This window comes from Patiria miniata, unplaced genomic scaffold, assembly GCF_015706575.1.
Source record: "Patiria miniata isolate m_02_andy unplaced genomic scaffold, ASM1570657v1 HiC_scaffold_1, whole genome shotgun sequence".
In the NCBI taxonomy this organism is placed as follows: domain Eukaryota; kingdom Metazoa; phylum Echinodermata; class Asteroidea; order Valvatida; family Asterinidae; genus Patiria; species Patiria miniata.
In genome coordinates, this window is record NW_024037047.1 from 6,206,589 (window position 1) to 6,221,666 (window position 15,078).

The window sequence follows — 15,078 nt, forward strand, 5'->3', positions numbered from 1 at the left end:
ATTCCAGCTACATATGCTAGACATATTATGTTGTTTCCTTGAGCAAGCCACTTTACACTCGCCTCTCTCCACACAGGAGAGGGGTAACAGTTATTGTGTATTGGTTAATGACTGTGACTCATGATTAGAGGGTGAGAGGTTCGATTCCAGTCACATATGCTAGCCATATTATTTTGTGTCCTCAGCAAGCCACTTTACACCACTACATGTCTCTCTCCACCGAGGAGAGAGGCAATAGTTATTGTGCAGTGGTAAGAGACTGTTGCTCATGATTAGAGGGTCAGGGGTTCAATTCCAGCTGCATATGCTAGTCATATTATGATGTGTCCTTCGGCAAGTCACTTCACACCCACTTGTCCCTCTCCACCCAGAAGAGAGGCAATAGTTACATGTATTGCAGGGGAAATAGTTACATACATCACAGACTAGCAATAGTTGCTTGGGACCAACCTGCAATAGGCCGCAATACTATCCAGGAGTGAAAAAAGTATTCGCATTTGTTCAATATGAAGGAATTAGAGACACCATTCACAAAACGGCCATTCTCTTAACATGATCAAACAACTTGCTAAATTTCATATGACTTGCTACGACTCAACTTGTTCTTCAACAAATTGGAAGTAAATTAAGGAAAAATCCAGAAACTTCTAACAGACTTTAAAAAAGTTGGAACGTACCCGTTCTGTATGGAATGTTCCTTTTAGGAGCACTGTGTGCTCTGGAACAGGCCATTTCTGAGTAAGTGTGCACGCGCATAGACCAACGTTCCCACACGGGATCACCTGGCCTTCCCGGGCAAATCCAACTGGGAACAACGCATGTTCCCAATTGAAACAGGCGATGTTCCCCGATGGAACATTCCAAGCTTTCAGACTTTTGAGACGTTCCCTAAAACGAGAATCTTGCCTCTCTGTTTGCTGCATCTTCCAGATTTTCTCAACCTTGGTGTTGGCCGACTTCAAGCTCTGCTGGGTGAAGTTTTCTAATCTCTTCTTCTTTGACACCAGGGATTTCTTGACGTCAGCTTGCGTGAAAGAGAAAACAAAAGAGGTTGGTTTTTATTTATACTAAACATTATTGGATTTTTTCTTCTTCAATATTGAACAGAGAAATTGACTGGAGCAGGGTTTGAACCTGAAACCTTTGAATTGCCATTATTTTGCTATCCAACTCTATACTGGCAGTGCACCAGTATGTGACGTATGTAACTATTGGGGATTCGCCAACATAGGGCTGGATAGCTCAGTTGGTAAAGTACGGGAGCAGCAACCTGGAGGTCGCAGGTCCAAACCTCGCTCCAGTCAATTTCTTTGTTCAACTTTTTAAAATATGCACATACTCATGTTCTTATTGTGGTTTACATGTATTTAGAACTTATTGCAGCTAGCATCATGACATTTTCTGGCAACCTTCAAGAATTTAACTTTTGGGTAGAGGTTCACAGTTGAATTAATTTTAAACATTGTAAACTAAAACTCAAATCTAAAAGTTAGTTTTTCTCAGGGGCTGAATTGTTCTGTTCTGAGTTCTTTGAAAATGTCTCCCTGTCTGTGTGTGCTATAAGACATACATTAGAAGTCGTATGAAATGTTCTTAATTCCTAAAAGCAATTTTTACCTTTTAGGTTTTGCAAGTTACTTTGATAGTTTGTTAGGTTGTAAAATGCCATATTACATAAGAGTTAGAGACAATCCATGGATAAACGTATCTTACCTCCAAAAGTTTCCAGCATTGATTGCATCTCTCCACTGTAAATGAAAGTAATATCAACCAGTAGGCGTATAAATATTAATAACAAATGTGATTCTTTTGACTATAGATCAAAGGGGCAAATTGTTATAATCAGTTTACTGGAGCACTGCCCTCATGCCCAGGAAAGTTTACAACATGGAGATAATTAGCTAATTTGAGTGCATGTCAGTTATTCCTGGGTGAAGATTATGGGTGTGCATTAACGGGTAGTTAAAGGAATCAGTACCCAATACAAACAACAGCACGGGTACCCATTTAGGTTACCCATAAAAGGTACCCATTAAGGGTACCCATTAAGGGTACCCATAAAAGGTACCCATTAAGGGTACCCATTAAGGGTACCCATAAAAGGTACCCATTAAGGGTACCCATTAAGGGTACCCATTAAGTTTACCCATAAAAGGTACCCATAAAAGGTACCCATTAAGGGTACCCATTAAGGTTACCCATAAAAGGTACACATGTACCCATTAAGGGTACCCATAAAAGGTACCCATTAAGGGTACCCATTAAGTTTACCCATAAAAGGTACCCATTAAGGTACCCATTAAGGTTACCCATAAAAGGTACCCATTAAGGGTACCCATTAAGGTTAGCCATAAAAGGTACCCATTAAGGGTACCCATTAAGGGTACCCATTAAAGGTACCCGTTAAAGAAACGCAGCCCCAAAATTTTAATTTTGGAAGTTGCTGTTCTCGTTCATAAAAGGTCCGCACGATAATACTACCACATCAGTGTGTCAATACAGCAAAATACATGTGTGTAGCCTACATCGAGTGAGCTCTTGAACTTAATGGTGTAAATTACATTTTTTCAAGTGTCATAAACATGAAACTCTTTTGTTTTCCCATGTAGCCTGCTTTTCGTTTGGAAAATTCCCCATAAACTACATTCAAACCTTTCTTTTTCATTGTCTAAGAAGTTTCTGAGTAATTATGTGGTTAATTACGGGTACTTGATTCCACAATCTGGAACCGGTTCCTGACATCAGCAGTCGGGTACTCGAGTACCCGGTTCCGATGCACAGCCATAGTGAAGATGATTGAGGAACAACGATCATGGCCCTATCATGACCATACATTTATTAGCACACAAATTTGCTACACTTGTCTGCTATACAGCAATTAGGTATTAGGTTTCATGTAATACATAAAGCTTAGGGGTGCACACCGGTAAATCGATCCGCCAAGCTCATGAATAAAAGTTATACCCTCAAAATATTCTATATTAGAGAGTTCTGAGCGCCGTAAAATTGGGGAATTGAAGAGATATGGTAGTGAACCTCTGGCCCGGACTTGGGGCTTCCAATTCTGAGCATTTTGGATGATATTGGGCTCGAAAGTGGCGCTATTTTGCCATGTTGTGGAGGGATCGTTTTTCAAGATGGCTACTTTTCCGCTTTGGGGAAAATAGGGGTCGTCTTCTTTGCGTGATAATATCTCGAAAAGTCAATGGTCAACCCACCATAAATTGAAAAGAAATTGAAAGATGACACATTGATCATCATTTTTCTGCGCAGCTTGAATACCTGTGAGAGTTTTGAGTATTTTTAAAAGAATTTTGAAGTATGGGCATTTAGCACTAGTGTCTATGGGAGTTTATTTGCAGGTATGCACCCTTAGGACAGTTCTTAGTTGATTTTGACTTCTGAATTATGAGCATGGGCTCCGGGCACCTACAAGACAGGGTGTTTTGCTTTTTTTACCACTTTTTTTACCACTTTCGAGAGCCTGTGGACGGTAGACACTGCGTGAATGTACTAGTTAAAAATAAATAAGCACAGAAGAAGGTGAACATACGCGGGCAAATGAACGGACTCAGCTCTATGAATCTCCAGCAAATAATCAACTGCGCACCGTTCAAACATTTGCTCCATTTTCTTTCAGTTATGGCTCGCTGGCTTGCTAAGTGGCATGGCTCTCAAAAAAAGATAGGAACAATAGGACTTGTTTCTCTTTGACAGTTTACTAAGCATTTCATGATGCCATGATCATGTGTAGCGGATAGCAAGTTGCCTATGATGTTACAAGACCACACTAAGTGATGGCCTATCTGGCAAGCTAACCCTATCGGTTCACTCTTGAAAACTCTCTATGAACAAGGTGAATGCTGAATCAAACGCAGTGTTGGGAATGTTGGCACTCAGATCCATGGAGTGCCATTGCCTCGTGGTTAAGGGCATTGAATTCGTGGTCTTGGGGTAATTCTGCGCGTTGTGGGTTCGAGTCCAGCCTGGGGTTATGGTGTGTGTACCCTTGGGCAAGGCACTTTGTCACTCATTGCTTCTCCCGACCCAGGAGTAAATGGGTACCTGTGAGGACAGAGATGGTTATTGTGATACTCCCCAGGGAGCTGAGATGGTATTTGGAATGTTTAATTGGCCCAATGATCGGTGGTAATAATAACACTGTAAGCGCTGTGATTTAGTTTACTAATAAGAGCGTTCTTAGGCCAACAAAAAAAAGTCTCCGGTTTCTGGTATGCGCGCGCGTCGCCGTAGCCATGCGCGTCGGCAAAATGAAAAAGTTTTTTTTTCAATGAAAGATTACATTGTATGTCTCAAAACCGCCAAACTCGCTGGTTTGACTGGAATCCAGCTGCTGCACAATTTTAACATGTTTTTAGATTGGGTTATGGTCGAGAATAAGCTTTATGTGGCCTCTCTGGACTCCCATATATTTGCACTAAGTTTAGTCGGGCACCTTTGCAGTCATCAGCCGACATTTGAAGCAAAAAAGTCAGGTAAAAAAAAAAAAGCCGCGTCGCCGCACCACTTTTGGGGCAAGCTCCATACCAGAAACCGGAGACTTTTTTTTTTTGGCCTTAAATGCCGATTATCATTATTATTATTATTATTATCCAAATTCACCATCGTGCACCCTCAATTCCTAGAAGCTGGATGGTTTGCTTACTCAAAGTTGGTGTTTGCTTGTGGAAGGCTACATGTTTCTTCATCGTCCTCCTCCACTTCTTGGTAAAATCGTTTCTTGCTGGCCTTCGCAGCTGACGGGGCTTCATCTAATACATGATTTCAATATATTTATGATGAAGAAATTTCTGTATTTATCTTCAAGCATGGCAATTGTTAAAGACTAATTTCACTGACTTAAGGTGGAAGGGGTGATCTCACGCAACTGCCCAAAGTGTGCACTCAAAAAGACTCTTCAAAATGCATTCAAATCTCAAAATCATGAAACTTTTAAGAATCTGATGAAGGATACATGTATTTGCCTAAATGCAGTATGAGTTCGGTATTTCAACTGCGCATGCGCGCAATGATATGGTCATGGGCCATTCGGGATAATCGAACGCTCATCGAAGGCACATAAAAACGCGCAAGGAGACAGCCATATGACAATCGGGCATTAATAACGAGCAGATTGGGCATTCACGTAACATGAATTTGCAATGCCTAGACAATGATTTCCTCAACCAGTACACAGTGCTCATCTTAAAGGGACACTAGGTCCTGGAACAGCCCAATTGGGCTACAAAACGCGCTTTGAATGAGATTATGTTAACTGGAAAGAACTTTTAAAACTAGGATAGAAACATCCACACAACTATCCTTTAAAAACTGGGCGTTTTTGTGTTACTCCTGTATTATGCGTGCAAGAACGAATTTCGGGGTCCACTTTTTCGGGGTCCCATAAATTCGAGCCGTTTGGATGCTAGTTGTGATTTCATTCGTACGCTTAAAGTGTTCGCCTTTTGCGGACGTTGAAGAAACCACAATTTTTTGGCATTGGTGATTGGTCGCCGCTGTACCCGAGACACACAACATGTATATCGTACACTGTATGAGAACGACACGAAAAACTTATTCATACTCCGTCATGTCTGATGTAAACAACCAGGTTTTTTTTTTCTTTTCTCGGGAACAGTAAGACATTAGGTTGGTTTCCTTTCAACCACATGTTTGAATTAAACTTGTAAACAGTCCAAAACATGACATTTTCGGGGATTTCAGGACCTAGTGCCCCTTTAATGCAAAGTATGGTGGTTGCGTATGGTTCTCAGGTCGTGTCCTAATTACACGGCTTCGGCTTGAAATTACACACGCGCCAATGAGAAGCGGCTACATTGACCCGTGTGTTATTAATCCAGCCGTAGCCAAGTATATGAAATTCGGAAGCGGCCTCAGCTGACTTTTGCTCAGCACATAAAAACTGCTAAAGCTGAGATAGGACAAAATAAATACTTATAAATCAATCAATCAATCAATCAATCAAAAAAGAAATTGATAAAGCGCATAAATCAAAAAAATTGCTCTAAAGCGCTGATGGGGCATCAAAAAGAAGAAAAATTAGTGATGGTACACCTCCTGAAACAGGTGAGCTTTTAGGAGTGTCTTGAATGTATGCAGTGAGGTGGTATCTCTAATGTATTCTGGAAGTTTGACACGCTTACCTCTATTACTGCCGGTAGCCTCATCCTGGTTTTCGTCATAGAAATCAAACTTGTCCAGGGCCTGTTTGGACTTGTCTTTCTGAGTCGAGGCTGTGGGAGTGGCTTTCTTAGCCACTGCGGATGCACGTGGCATTCTTGCGTTCTGGAGTTATGCCAGTTGTTGGCCTTTAAATTTGTTATTTCCTAACAAGAAATTCAAAATCTGAAGTAATGCATCTTGGAAATTGTATGTTTGCTATGTCAGTTTGAACCCCTAACTGCAATGTCTTTTGTTATTTTACTGAGTCTAAATCCTTTACAGCAACAGATCAGGAATTAAACAATCAAAAGCAGGAGTTGGATAAATTAACACACAAACAAATGGCGGTTGGGGGAGGGATTGTTGAAATTGCACCTAATTATACATGTACTTTCATGAGGAGGCTGCCACTAATTATCATTCACACAGGACCTGTTATTTTTCAGAAATAAAGAGCAACTGAAGCCCCTCAGAACGAGTGAAAAAAATCTCTTTCAAGTTTAATAAAGAAATTAATTTTCTACTTAGTTCTGTTGTAGGCCTATGTACCCTGACTCGTTTCCGTGCAAATTACAAGTCAGTACAAGACAATCATCAACACTCGTCTGCTCACCATCTACCCTTGAAGCTAACATATCTCGAAAGTCTTGTACCTTTGCACGTCCCGAAAAAAACAGTCAACTACTGTTCAGTGCCTTGCTGGTGTAATGGTCTCACTTATCCGGTGTGCTAACTTTTCTGATGGGGAAATTTCACAACTCGCACACGCGACATTGCGCAGTAGTGTACATTTTCACCAACACTAAGTTCTGTGCTGAGTTCTTTGGGGTTCTACGTTACAGGGTAACAGTAGAATCCTGAATTTTCGCAAGGCGCGCGCAGATCTGTACGATGGCGATGGCTCTCTCCTAGGCCCTCAATCTTTTGCTTTGACTGCTTATGCAGACATGGCAAAGAGAGTCGCCTCCTACAAAAAAAGGGCGATGGTATCATTTTCTTTCAAACCAAAAAAGGCCAAATTAAATGTATACCAATTTTTTTCTAATTTGAATTTGTATTTTTTTTTTATAAAAAAAGAAGAAGAAGGGACATTGACAGTCTCCATTCCGATCATAGGCCTATAAACAAATTTAATGACTAGAAGGGGATTTATTGAGGGAAAATATTTTTACTTGATGTTATTTTGTAAATAAAAAAAAAAAAACAATTGCCCAACTGTACCTACATGAGTTTCTCTGAAAAGTGGCCATTTAGACCCGAGTTCCTGGGTTCTTTGTTTTGATTTAGAACTAGGACAAGTTCTCAGAATTTGGGGCAGAAATCATCAGCCATCGATGTGCACAATGTTCGGAATTTGGTGGGGAATACACTGCTATTGTTTGAATATAAAAGGTCTTTCACAGTAATGCACCATCTTGTTCACGGGGGCAAAAAAGAACACGCGTTGCTAGACGCGGGCGCACTTTGGAATGAATGCATGATGACTTGAAAGCGCAATAGTGTTCCATTGATGATGTGTACACAGCAACGCGTGTAAAATTGCCCCGCGGGCAAGATGGCGCATATTACCGTGAATGACCTTATTCCTCTGTACAGCATTTATTTAGGAAAAGTAAGCAGGCGGATAAGGCCACAAAAAAAAAGTCTCCGGTTTCTGGTATGGAGCTTGCCCAAAAAGTGGTGCGGCGACGCGGCTTTTTTTTTTTTTTACCCGTTTTTTTTGCTTCAAATGTCGGCTGATGACTGCAAATGGTGCCCGACTAAACTTAGTGCAAATATTATGGCAGACCAGAGAGGCCACATAAAGCTTATTCTCGATCATAGCCCCATCTAAAAACACGTTAAAATTGTGCACCAGCAGGATTCCAGTCAAACCAGCGGTTTTGAGACATCATCTTTCATTGAAATTTTTTTTTCATTTTGCCAACGCGCATGGCTACGGCGACGCGCGCGCATACCAGAAACCGGAGACTTTTTTTTTTTGGCCTAAATGAGTATGTGACTGTAACAAGCTCAATTATCCACTGAATCCGCCTGGAAACATTAACACACCGAATAATTACACCGCCCCACCGGGCTTACACAAAACGGCATTGATAATGATTGGCATGCCATGCCCATGGCACTGACCGTAAAAATGCATAGGAAAATCATATTTTTTACCACAAGAAACTGTTCAAAATTATTAGGCCCCCTATTGTATTAGAATTAATTTAGGCCTAGGCCCCTAGGGGGATTAAGACTAAGTTTTACTTGTTACTTGTTAGGGCCTAGTTTGAAAAAGTCATTTGGGAATGATAAACAACATCCTCGACTTTCATTTGGGAAATACAATGTAATGGGGAAAAAATTCCATACTGGGCCACCACTCAGAGCTCCTGCACAAAGTCTATGGGCTACATGACAGAACATTTTAAAGTATTAGCCTATTAAAGAATTTTTGTACTCCTTAATTCCTTTAAACAGTGTTTCTTCATCAGATTTACAACTTTGGGTACTTTTCACTTAGCCGTTTTCAGGTCATATTAAGGAAAATGAGTGGTCACGTGGCCCAGTATGGAATTTTTTCTCTATCGTCAGTCCACCTACAATGACGAGGATATGTTTTGACGCACTCGCATTCAATTTGCGTTGGACAACACGCGCGCGTTGCGTTATCTGCGTCACTTATGGTGACTCAAGGATATTTGCAAACAAATTGGAAATGTTTCTCAGTCCCAGATTCATGTCTTAAGTCTCATCATTTTTGCAATGACTGACCTCCATCATGTCCATCGAGATGATAGGCCCTATGAAGGAAAAGGCAGCGTCAGGTTGCAACATTCTTTCCGTAATGTGATCAAAACTAAAGAAAAGAGGGCCCTACAATTACACTTAACAATCTCCCTCTGGCTTCCGTGAAAATAGCCACTGCCAACATTGACTGCACTGGCACTGCACTGCATTCTCCGTGTCGCGGAGTTGTGGTCGTCTGGTCTAGGAAAGCGGAGTTGTGGTCGTCTGGTCTAGGAAAACGACTGTATCCTCGACCCTCCATAATCTGCGCAGGTAATGCTTGCAACGCACGCGCGTGGTCACACACAAATGGAATGCGAGTGCGTAGAAATAGGACCGCGTAGCTTTAGGAGGTAATCCTTACTTTTAGGACCCAGTTCCTATATAGGAAGGGAAAGACTCACCAAGACAGTTGACTAATTTTTTCTAAATGACACTCAAAATTGACATTCTGATACTTCTTGGCACATCTGAACAATTGGCAATGACACCTTCTTGACTTCTAAAGACTGCTTTAGCCTGCAAAAGTCACTTTGGAACTGGACAGACATCTGCAAAAGTCAGTTTTGAACAGAACTCGTAAAAAATAGAGGTGTCCTAAAAGTAAGGATTACCCTTTAGGGGTCTGATGTTACAGTAAGTGTTCATGGTCTTTCATGTCTTTGCATTTGGTTGCCGAACATAAACATGATGATAAACCATGACCATGTTGTAAACTGGCAATTTGACTGAAACGTTTCTCTACGGTGCATTTTGAAATAAACACATGCTGCTAGAAGTAGAAGAACAACTTTACTTACCAGGTGTGGTAAATAATTTACCGTTTCGGAGGGCCGAGAAGACGAATCAGAACTGCTGAGAGGAGCGAGAATTTTCACGGGCGCACTCGTACTATCCTAGTACGTCCCACCACGCGTACGCACGTACAAGTACATGTACATGACGTACATGTACGTACGTAAACCACGCATTATAATACATGTATTATATTCTACGGGGAAAAAGCATTTGCCGGAAAGGTCACCAAGGGTCAACGTGTTTACACAACTTCAGTATTCATCCGCTACTAAATAAAAAAGCTTATTCGGTACAATAATCTTGATTGATTTCATAGATTTATTTAGAGTTTAACAACCATAATCAATTGTTATTCCAACCACATTGAGGAAAAACATAAATAAATTGGAATTTAAATATGCTCTTGCTTCAAACACGCCCTATTTTTTATCGGAATTGTTAAGTCGCAGGAACTCATAAGGGAAGTGGTAAGGCTATTACATGCTGTGGCGGGAAGTTCAAAGAGAATTTTCGTCTGCTAGGCCTTTTTTAGGGGGGGGGGGGGGTTGATGGAGGGCAAGGGGCATTTGAGAGGTGGAAGTTCATTTGACGAATTTTGCGCGAGCTAGTTTTATTATGTACACGAATTCAATTCAATTCAACGTGGACTTTGACTACACATGCACTATTAATATTATATACTTGCATTATGCATGTTGCATATTCTTCATCTCTTTGGGACGGTAGCTGGCTGTCGATTTCGCTACCCCCGCCCTCCTGTTTGCAGGGTGGGGGTACGAGCAACCTCGTCCCCAGGGCTTACTTTATTTCTAACCGCGTTTCCAATAGTAAACCCTGGATAGGAAACTTTCTTCCTGTATCCTGATTGGATACCGCAATTGGCTAGTAATGGGTTTTTATCGCGTACTTGGTGCTATTATTCAAAACGTGCAGTACGTGTTTTCGCGATCATTCGTCCACGCCTTCTCGAAAATTCTAATTTCCTTTCCAATTTGCTCATATTAATATGAAATATGATACTGCATGTTGTCTGGATAAGATCGTAGCAGTTTGATTTCAAAAATCATGTTTTCGTAACTCATGCCGTGCTCGCGCTGCTACAAATTGACTCTGTTTTTACCCCAGACACCGCATACAAAAACAAACGCTAATGTGTAACGCATATCCAGGCACCAGACTGTTCCTCATTTGCATACGTGTGCAAAAATCTTGCACATTCAAATGATCCAATACCAGGGTGAGAGAGCAGGTAGTGATGGGCGCGTACTGCTCGACACCCTGGGTACGGGGTTGGGGTACGAGCGAATCGATGTCCAAAATAGACAATAGAGGGCGGTGGATACAGCAGTTTGTTCAATTGAGGGCGGTACGGTAGATACAACTCATCAAAATGGCAGCCTCCACTGTTACTGGTTAAGTTTGTCAGTAAGTTCTCTTTGAGTGTTTAGTTCAAAATTCAGTGTTACTATGTCATGTTCAGTTGAATTTTTTATTATCATTTATAAATTCAGGCTGGAACATGAGGACACACTTTACTTTGTTAAATAATATAGTTTTATTTGATTTACATCGCAAAACAATTTGTTTACGTATACGTATCATATTGACGTCAGGCATTTGGACACTAAAGTATTCCTCGATTATTGTATGCATATTATGTAACATAAGACAATAAATTGTGCTAAATTTTGATAATATTGTGAACAAAATTGTATTGGTCTGTTGTTGGTACTTTTAATATATGTTGACAACTTATTTGATATTTTCATTAGTTTTGTACTATTACTTTACATTTATTTTACAGTACTTGAATCTTCACGGTTTGTTCATATCGCCACCTTATGACTACATGCATAGGCCCGGAGGCATTTTCTGACGACTTTAACCTTTTTATTATTGAGGAAAAGATGGTGGTGTACGCAGAGACTGCCTTTATTGCGACCGTCACTTAAAACATGGATTCGCCCTTGGTTGGCATGGTTGGCAACAATTAACCACGGCCTAAATGTATCCCCTCGTGGCAGGCCATGACGCTCATTGTTTACAAATAACTTAAAGAACGCTTTCTCATCAGCCGACGGGATAGATCAAACTCCTTGAGCGACTGCTCTGTGACGAAGAAGTGTTAGTCAACGTCCTCTACATTTTTGCTTTCGAAACACCACCCTTCATGTTGATATTTCTTCTTGTTTCTCTGTGCGTGCTTGCAGGGCGTAGCTGAGGTGGGTTTCACCAAGAAACAATGGATACTTTGCAATCCGAAGAGAAGTTGATTGGTCTGCCAGAGGAACTGAAGGCGTATATTTTTGGCCATCTGACAGCTACAGATCTCTGTCATGTGGCATTGTGCAATCGAATTTTGAGAGAATCGGCCAATCAAGATGCCTTGTGGCGTCTTCTGTGTCGAAAGAATGGATGGGAGCGTTATGGCACAAATCTTTGCAAAGAGCCTCCGTTTACACCTACCTTACATGATCAACTGACGGGCGGTGAAGGGGGTTCGCCTACGTTCCCGGTCGATGCTGTTGTGACCGGTTCAGACTGGCCTGGACTGGTGGATACATGTAAATGGAAGGAAGTCTACATGAAAGCGAGGCACCTGGAAGAAAACTGGAGGAACCAGCGCTTCTACGCCACGACATTCAAATTTGGCCAAACTAGCGATGAAACTGGCCTGTTTGCCGTTGAGACACTTGATCAACCAAAAATCTCAAATCTAGACTGCGAGGGAGGATGTCTTGCTGTAGGCGTTGACGACGGTACGCTGCAGATCTGGGATGTCTCAATTGGGAAACGTCGACATAACATCCGAGTAAATGTGAGTGAGGAGCCAGATGCTCTGAAGATGAAGGACGGCATAATAGCTGCAGGATGCATGGACGGTAAGATTCGCACCTACTCCGCCCAGACTGGAGAGCAGCTGCAAGTCATGTCGGGGCATTATCTAGCCGTCTCTCGTCTCTTCTTTGATGGAGACACTATCGTTAGTGTTGCCAGAAGACTTCTTGACAGATCTAAAAATTATGCAGATAGTGGCATACGGGTCTGTAAGGCTGAAGACGCCTCGACTCGTTTTGTCCTTCAGTATGGCTGCTCTAAAACAAGTCTTATTCACTTAGATTATCGCACGAAGGTGATAGCTGGTGCATACAGCGACAATACAATTCAAATTTGGGATGCAGAAAATGGTTCTGACATACAGCATATCATTTGTGACATGAAGAAACTAGTTTCTTGTTATCTAGGAGATGGCATCGTCATCGGCGCATCCAAAGATTTCGCCGTGAAGATCTGGAAACTGGAATCTTGGGAATGTCTCAGGACATTTCGGGTACCTCTCCATCCAGAGTCCAATAACTTCGAGCTGATTGGAGCCGCTCCTTACGCGTTCAATGGCGAGCTGCTCGTCGCGATTTCCCGCGCCCATTTGACATTCATGGACCTCGAGGGGAAACTGATTGGAAGTATCTTCAACACTCATGAAAATCACACAGGAACTTTCTTTACTCAAGACAACAGCAAGTTTACTACAGCACATTGTTTTCATGGCAACAAGCTGATCACAGGGAGTAGCAATACTTACAGCGGAAAATACGATCTGTGGATTGTTAACCCAGCGATGGGCGTGTACGGTTCGGGAGAAGTTGTGTCCAAGATGGACTTAGGAGGAGAGGCTTTCGCGGAATTCACTGGGGCCTTCTCACCTGCTTGGATGAATGACACCAAGGTGGTGTTCGAGGGAATCGACAAGGAGTCCGGGTTTGGACCCCAAAGGCCTACGATCGTCATTCGTCATTATTGGTGAAACATAAAGCAAAAACTCAGGGTGGTGATGGCGTAGGTGTCTATGAAGTTGGAGCTTGCGGTGAAGTTAAATGGGACGTTGATGGTATCATGACAAAGTCTGTCTAAGTGATAAGGGTTATGATAACATGTAGCACACACTACTATTATAGATTCCGAAATAATGAACACTTTATTTACAACCATTCGAAAATACCTTGTCAAAATATTATGCATTGATATCTCTTTGATTGCAAGCAAATAATACAATCAAGTATCCTGTGAAGTCATGGGCCTTTGAGGGGAATTACACTACTGAATTACATTAATAACCATAAATGATGACGACCAAACCATCGCGAGAAAAACATGGCCTTATCAACTATACTGATCTCATCAAGAGCGGCGCCCTCCAACCATGGCCGAATCAGTTTAGTGAAGAGCGGATACAAATCCAGTATTTACATCCGGCTCACTTAACCAAACCTCAACTTCTCAATCATTGGACATTTTAGGAATGTTTTATAATTTCTGAAAAAAATAGGAGGTGGGACAAGTATTTTTACAGGACAATTTGAACCGACAATAAAGCATTTCATTATTGAATCACCAAGTCAAGTTGTATTTATATCTTTGTCCTATCGTTGGTTTGTAATTCACTGGTACCCCCCCCCCCCCCCCCCTGCAAACATGACGCTGGGAAGGGCTGATGAATTTACGCTCCGATTGGATAGATCTTGCGTGAGTGACCTGTGCATCCTGGCCATGTGATCTGTAAGTCATCACGGCCACACCCTAAAAGGGTTTAAAACAGCCGTTAAGACTAAGTCATAACTCTTTTATTCCCATCCATAAATGGTTTTATTTTTTCGTTGAAAAGCGTAATAATGTGGGAAAATGTGGAAGAATCTGTTTTGTAAATGTCCAGTACCAGATGTGATTTCTTTTTCATTGCGGACCATGTGGACACATTTTGAGCGTCGCATAATAGCTATCCATCGTGAATTCGGAACGGAGCCTGAGCAACTGACTGGAGTTAAAAATTTACAAAACAGATAAGTTCAACAGATTTTCCTTACATGAATGTCTTACGCTATTCGACAAAACAGGGCATTTATAAACATGGGAACAAAAGCGTGCTGAATGACTCAGTCTTAACATGGACGAATAGGCCTTTCTTTTGTTTGTAAACATTGGCGTCATTTTGTATGGGCTGCCGTAAGCGCATAAATTGAAGCCGTGGTTGGCAACATATTTTTCCAAAAAAAGTCTTCATAACGCCATCAACACATAGTAGAAAGGCATATGTAAGAATTATTTTGTAGCTTGGTTGAAAACGTTGTATTTTCAAGTATCAAATAAATATTTTGGTGATCTATAATAACTAAAAAGGCGCCATTTTGAAATTATAGGTAGCAGACCAGTAAATAAACTTCCGTAGACCCCAATGGTAAATGCTCCCACTTCAGAAATTCGGGAAAAATACTCACAACTCTCCAAGGTGTTCGAGACACACATCAAATTAAAGCTTATTTCATC

General features: G+C 41.4%; 2 protein-coding genes across 2 annotated transcripts in view; one reads left to right on the forward strand and one right to left on the reverse strand.

The window, feature by feature from the left end:
• Nucleotides 1-9,891, reverse strand: part of LOC119719473 (synaptonemal complex protein 3-like) — a 27,316-nt gene extending 17,425 nt beyond the window's left edge. The window contains exons 1-5 of the mRNA XM_038188983.1: nucleotides 9,759-9,891; nucleotides 6,165-6,347; nucleotides 4,667-4,772; nucleotides 1,714-1,748; nucleotides 907-1,024 (exon numbers count right to left, since the gene is read on the reverse strand). Of these exons, the coding sequence (XP_038044911.1) occupies nucleotides 907-1,024; nucleotides 1,714-1,748; nucleotides 4,667-4,772; nucleotides 6,165-6,297 (392 nt within the window). The 5' untranslated portion in view covers nucleotides 6,298-6,347; nucleotides 9,759-9,891. The remainder of the gene's footprint in view (nucleotides 1-906; nucleotides 1,025-1,713; nucleotides 1,749-4,666; nucleotides 4,773-6,164; nucleotides 6,348-9,758) is intronic.
• Nucleotides 962-14,169, forward strand: LOC119719310 (F-box/WD repeat-containing protein 7-like). The gene is made up of 2 exons (XM_038188755.1): nucleotides 962-1,050; nucleotides 11,967-14,169. The coding sequence occupies exon 2, from the start codon at nucleotides 11,999-12,001 to the stop codon at nucleotides 13,559-13,561; it is 1,563 nt and encodes a 520-aa protein (XP_038044683.1). The 5' UTR covers nucleotides 962-1,050; nucleotides 11,967-11,998; the 3' UTR covers nucleotides 13,562-14,169.
• Nucleotides 14,170-15,078: the final 909 nt, after the last annotated feature.

Bases quoted from the DNA above. Each gene is read 5' to 3' on its own strand.
- LOC119719310 (XM_038188755.1), top strand. From the start codon at position 11,999: ATGGATACTTTGCAATCCGAAGAGAAGTTGATTGGTCTGCCAGAGGAA.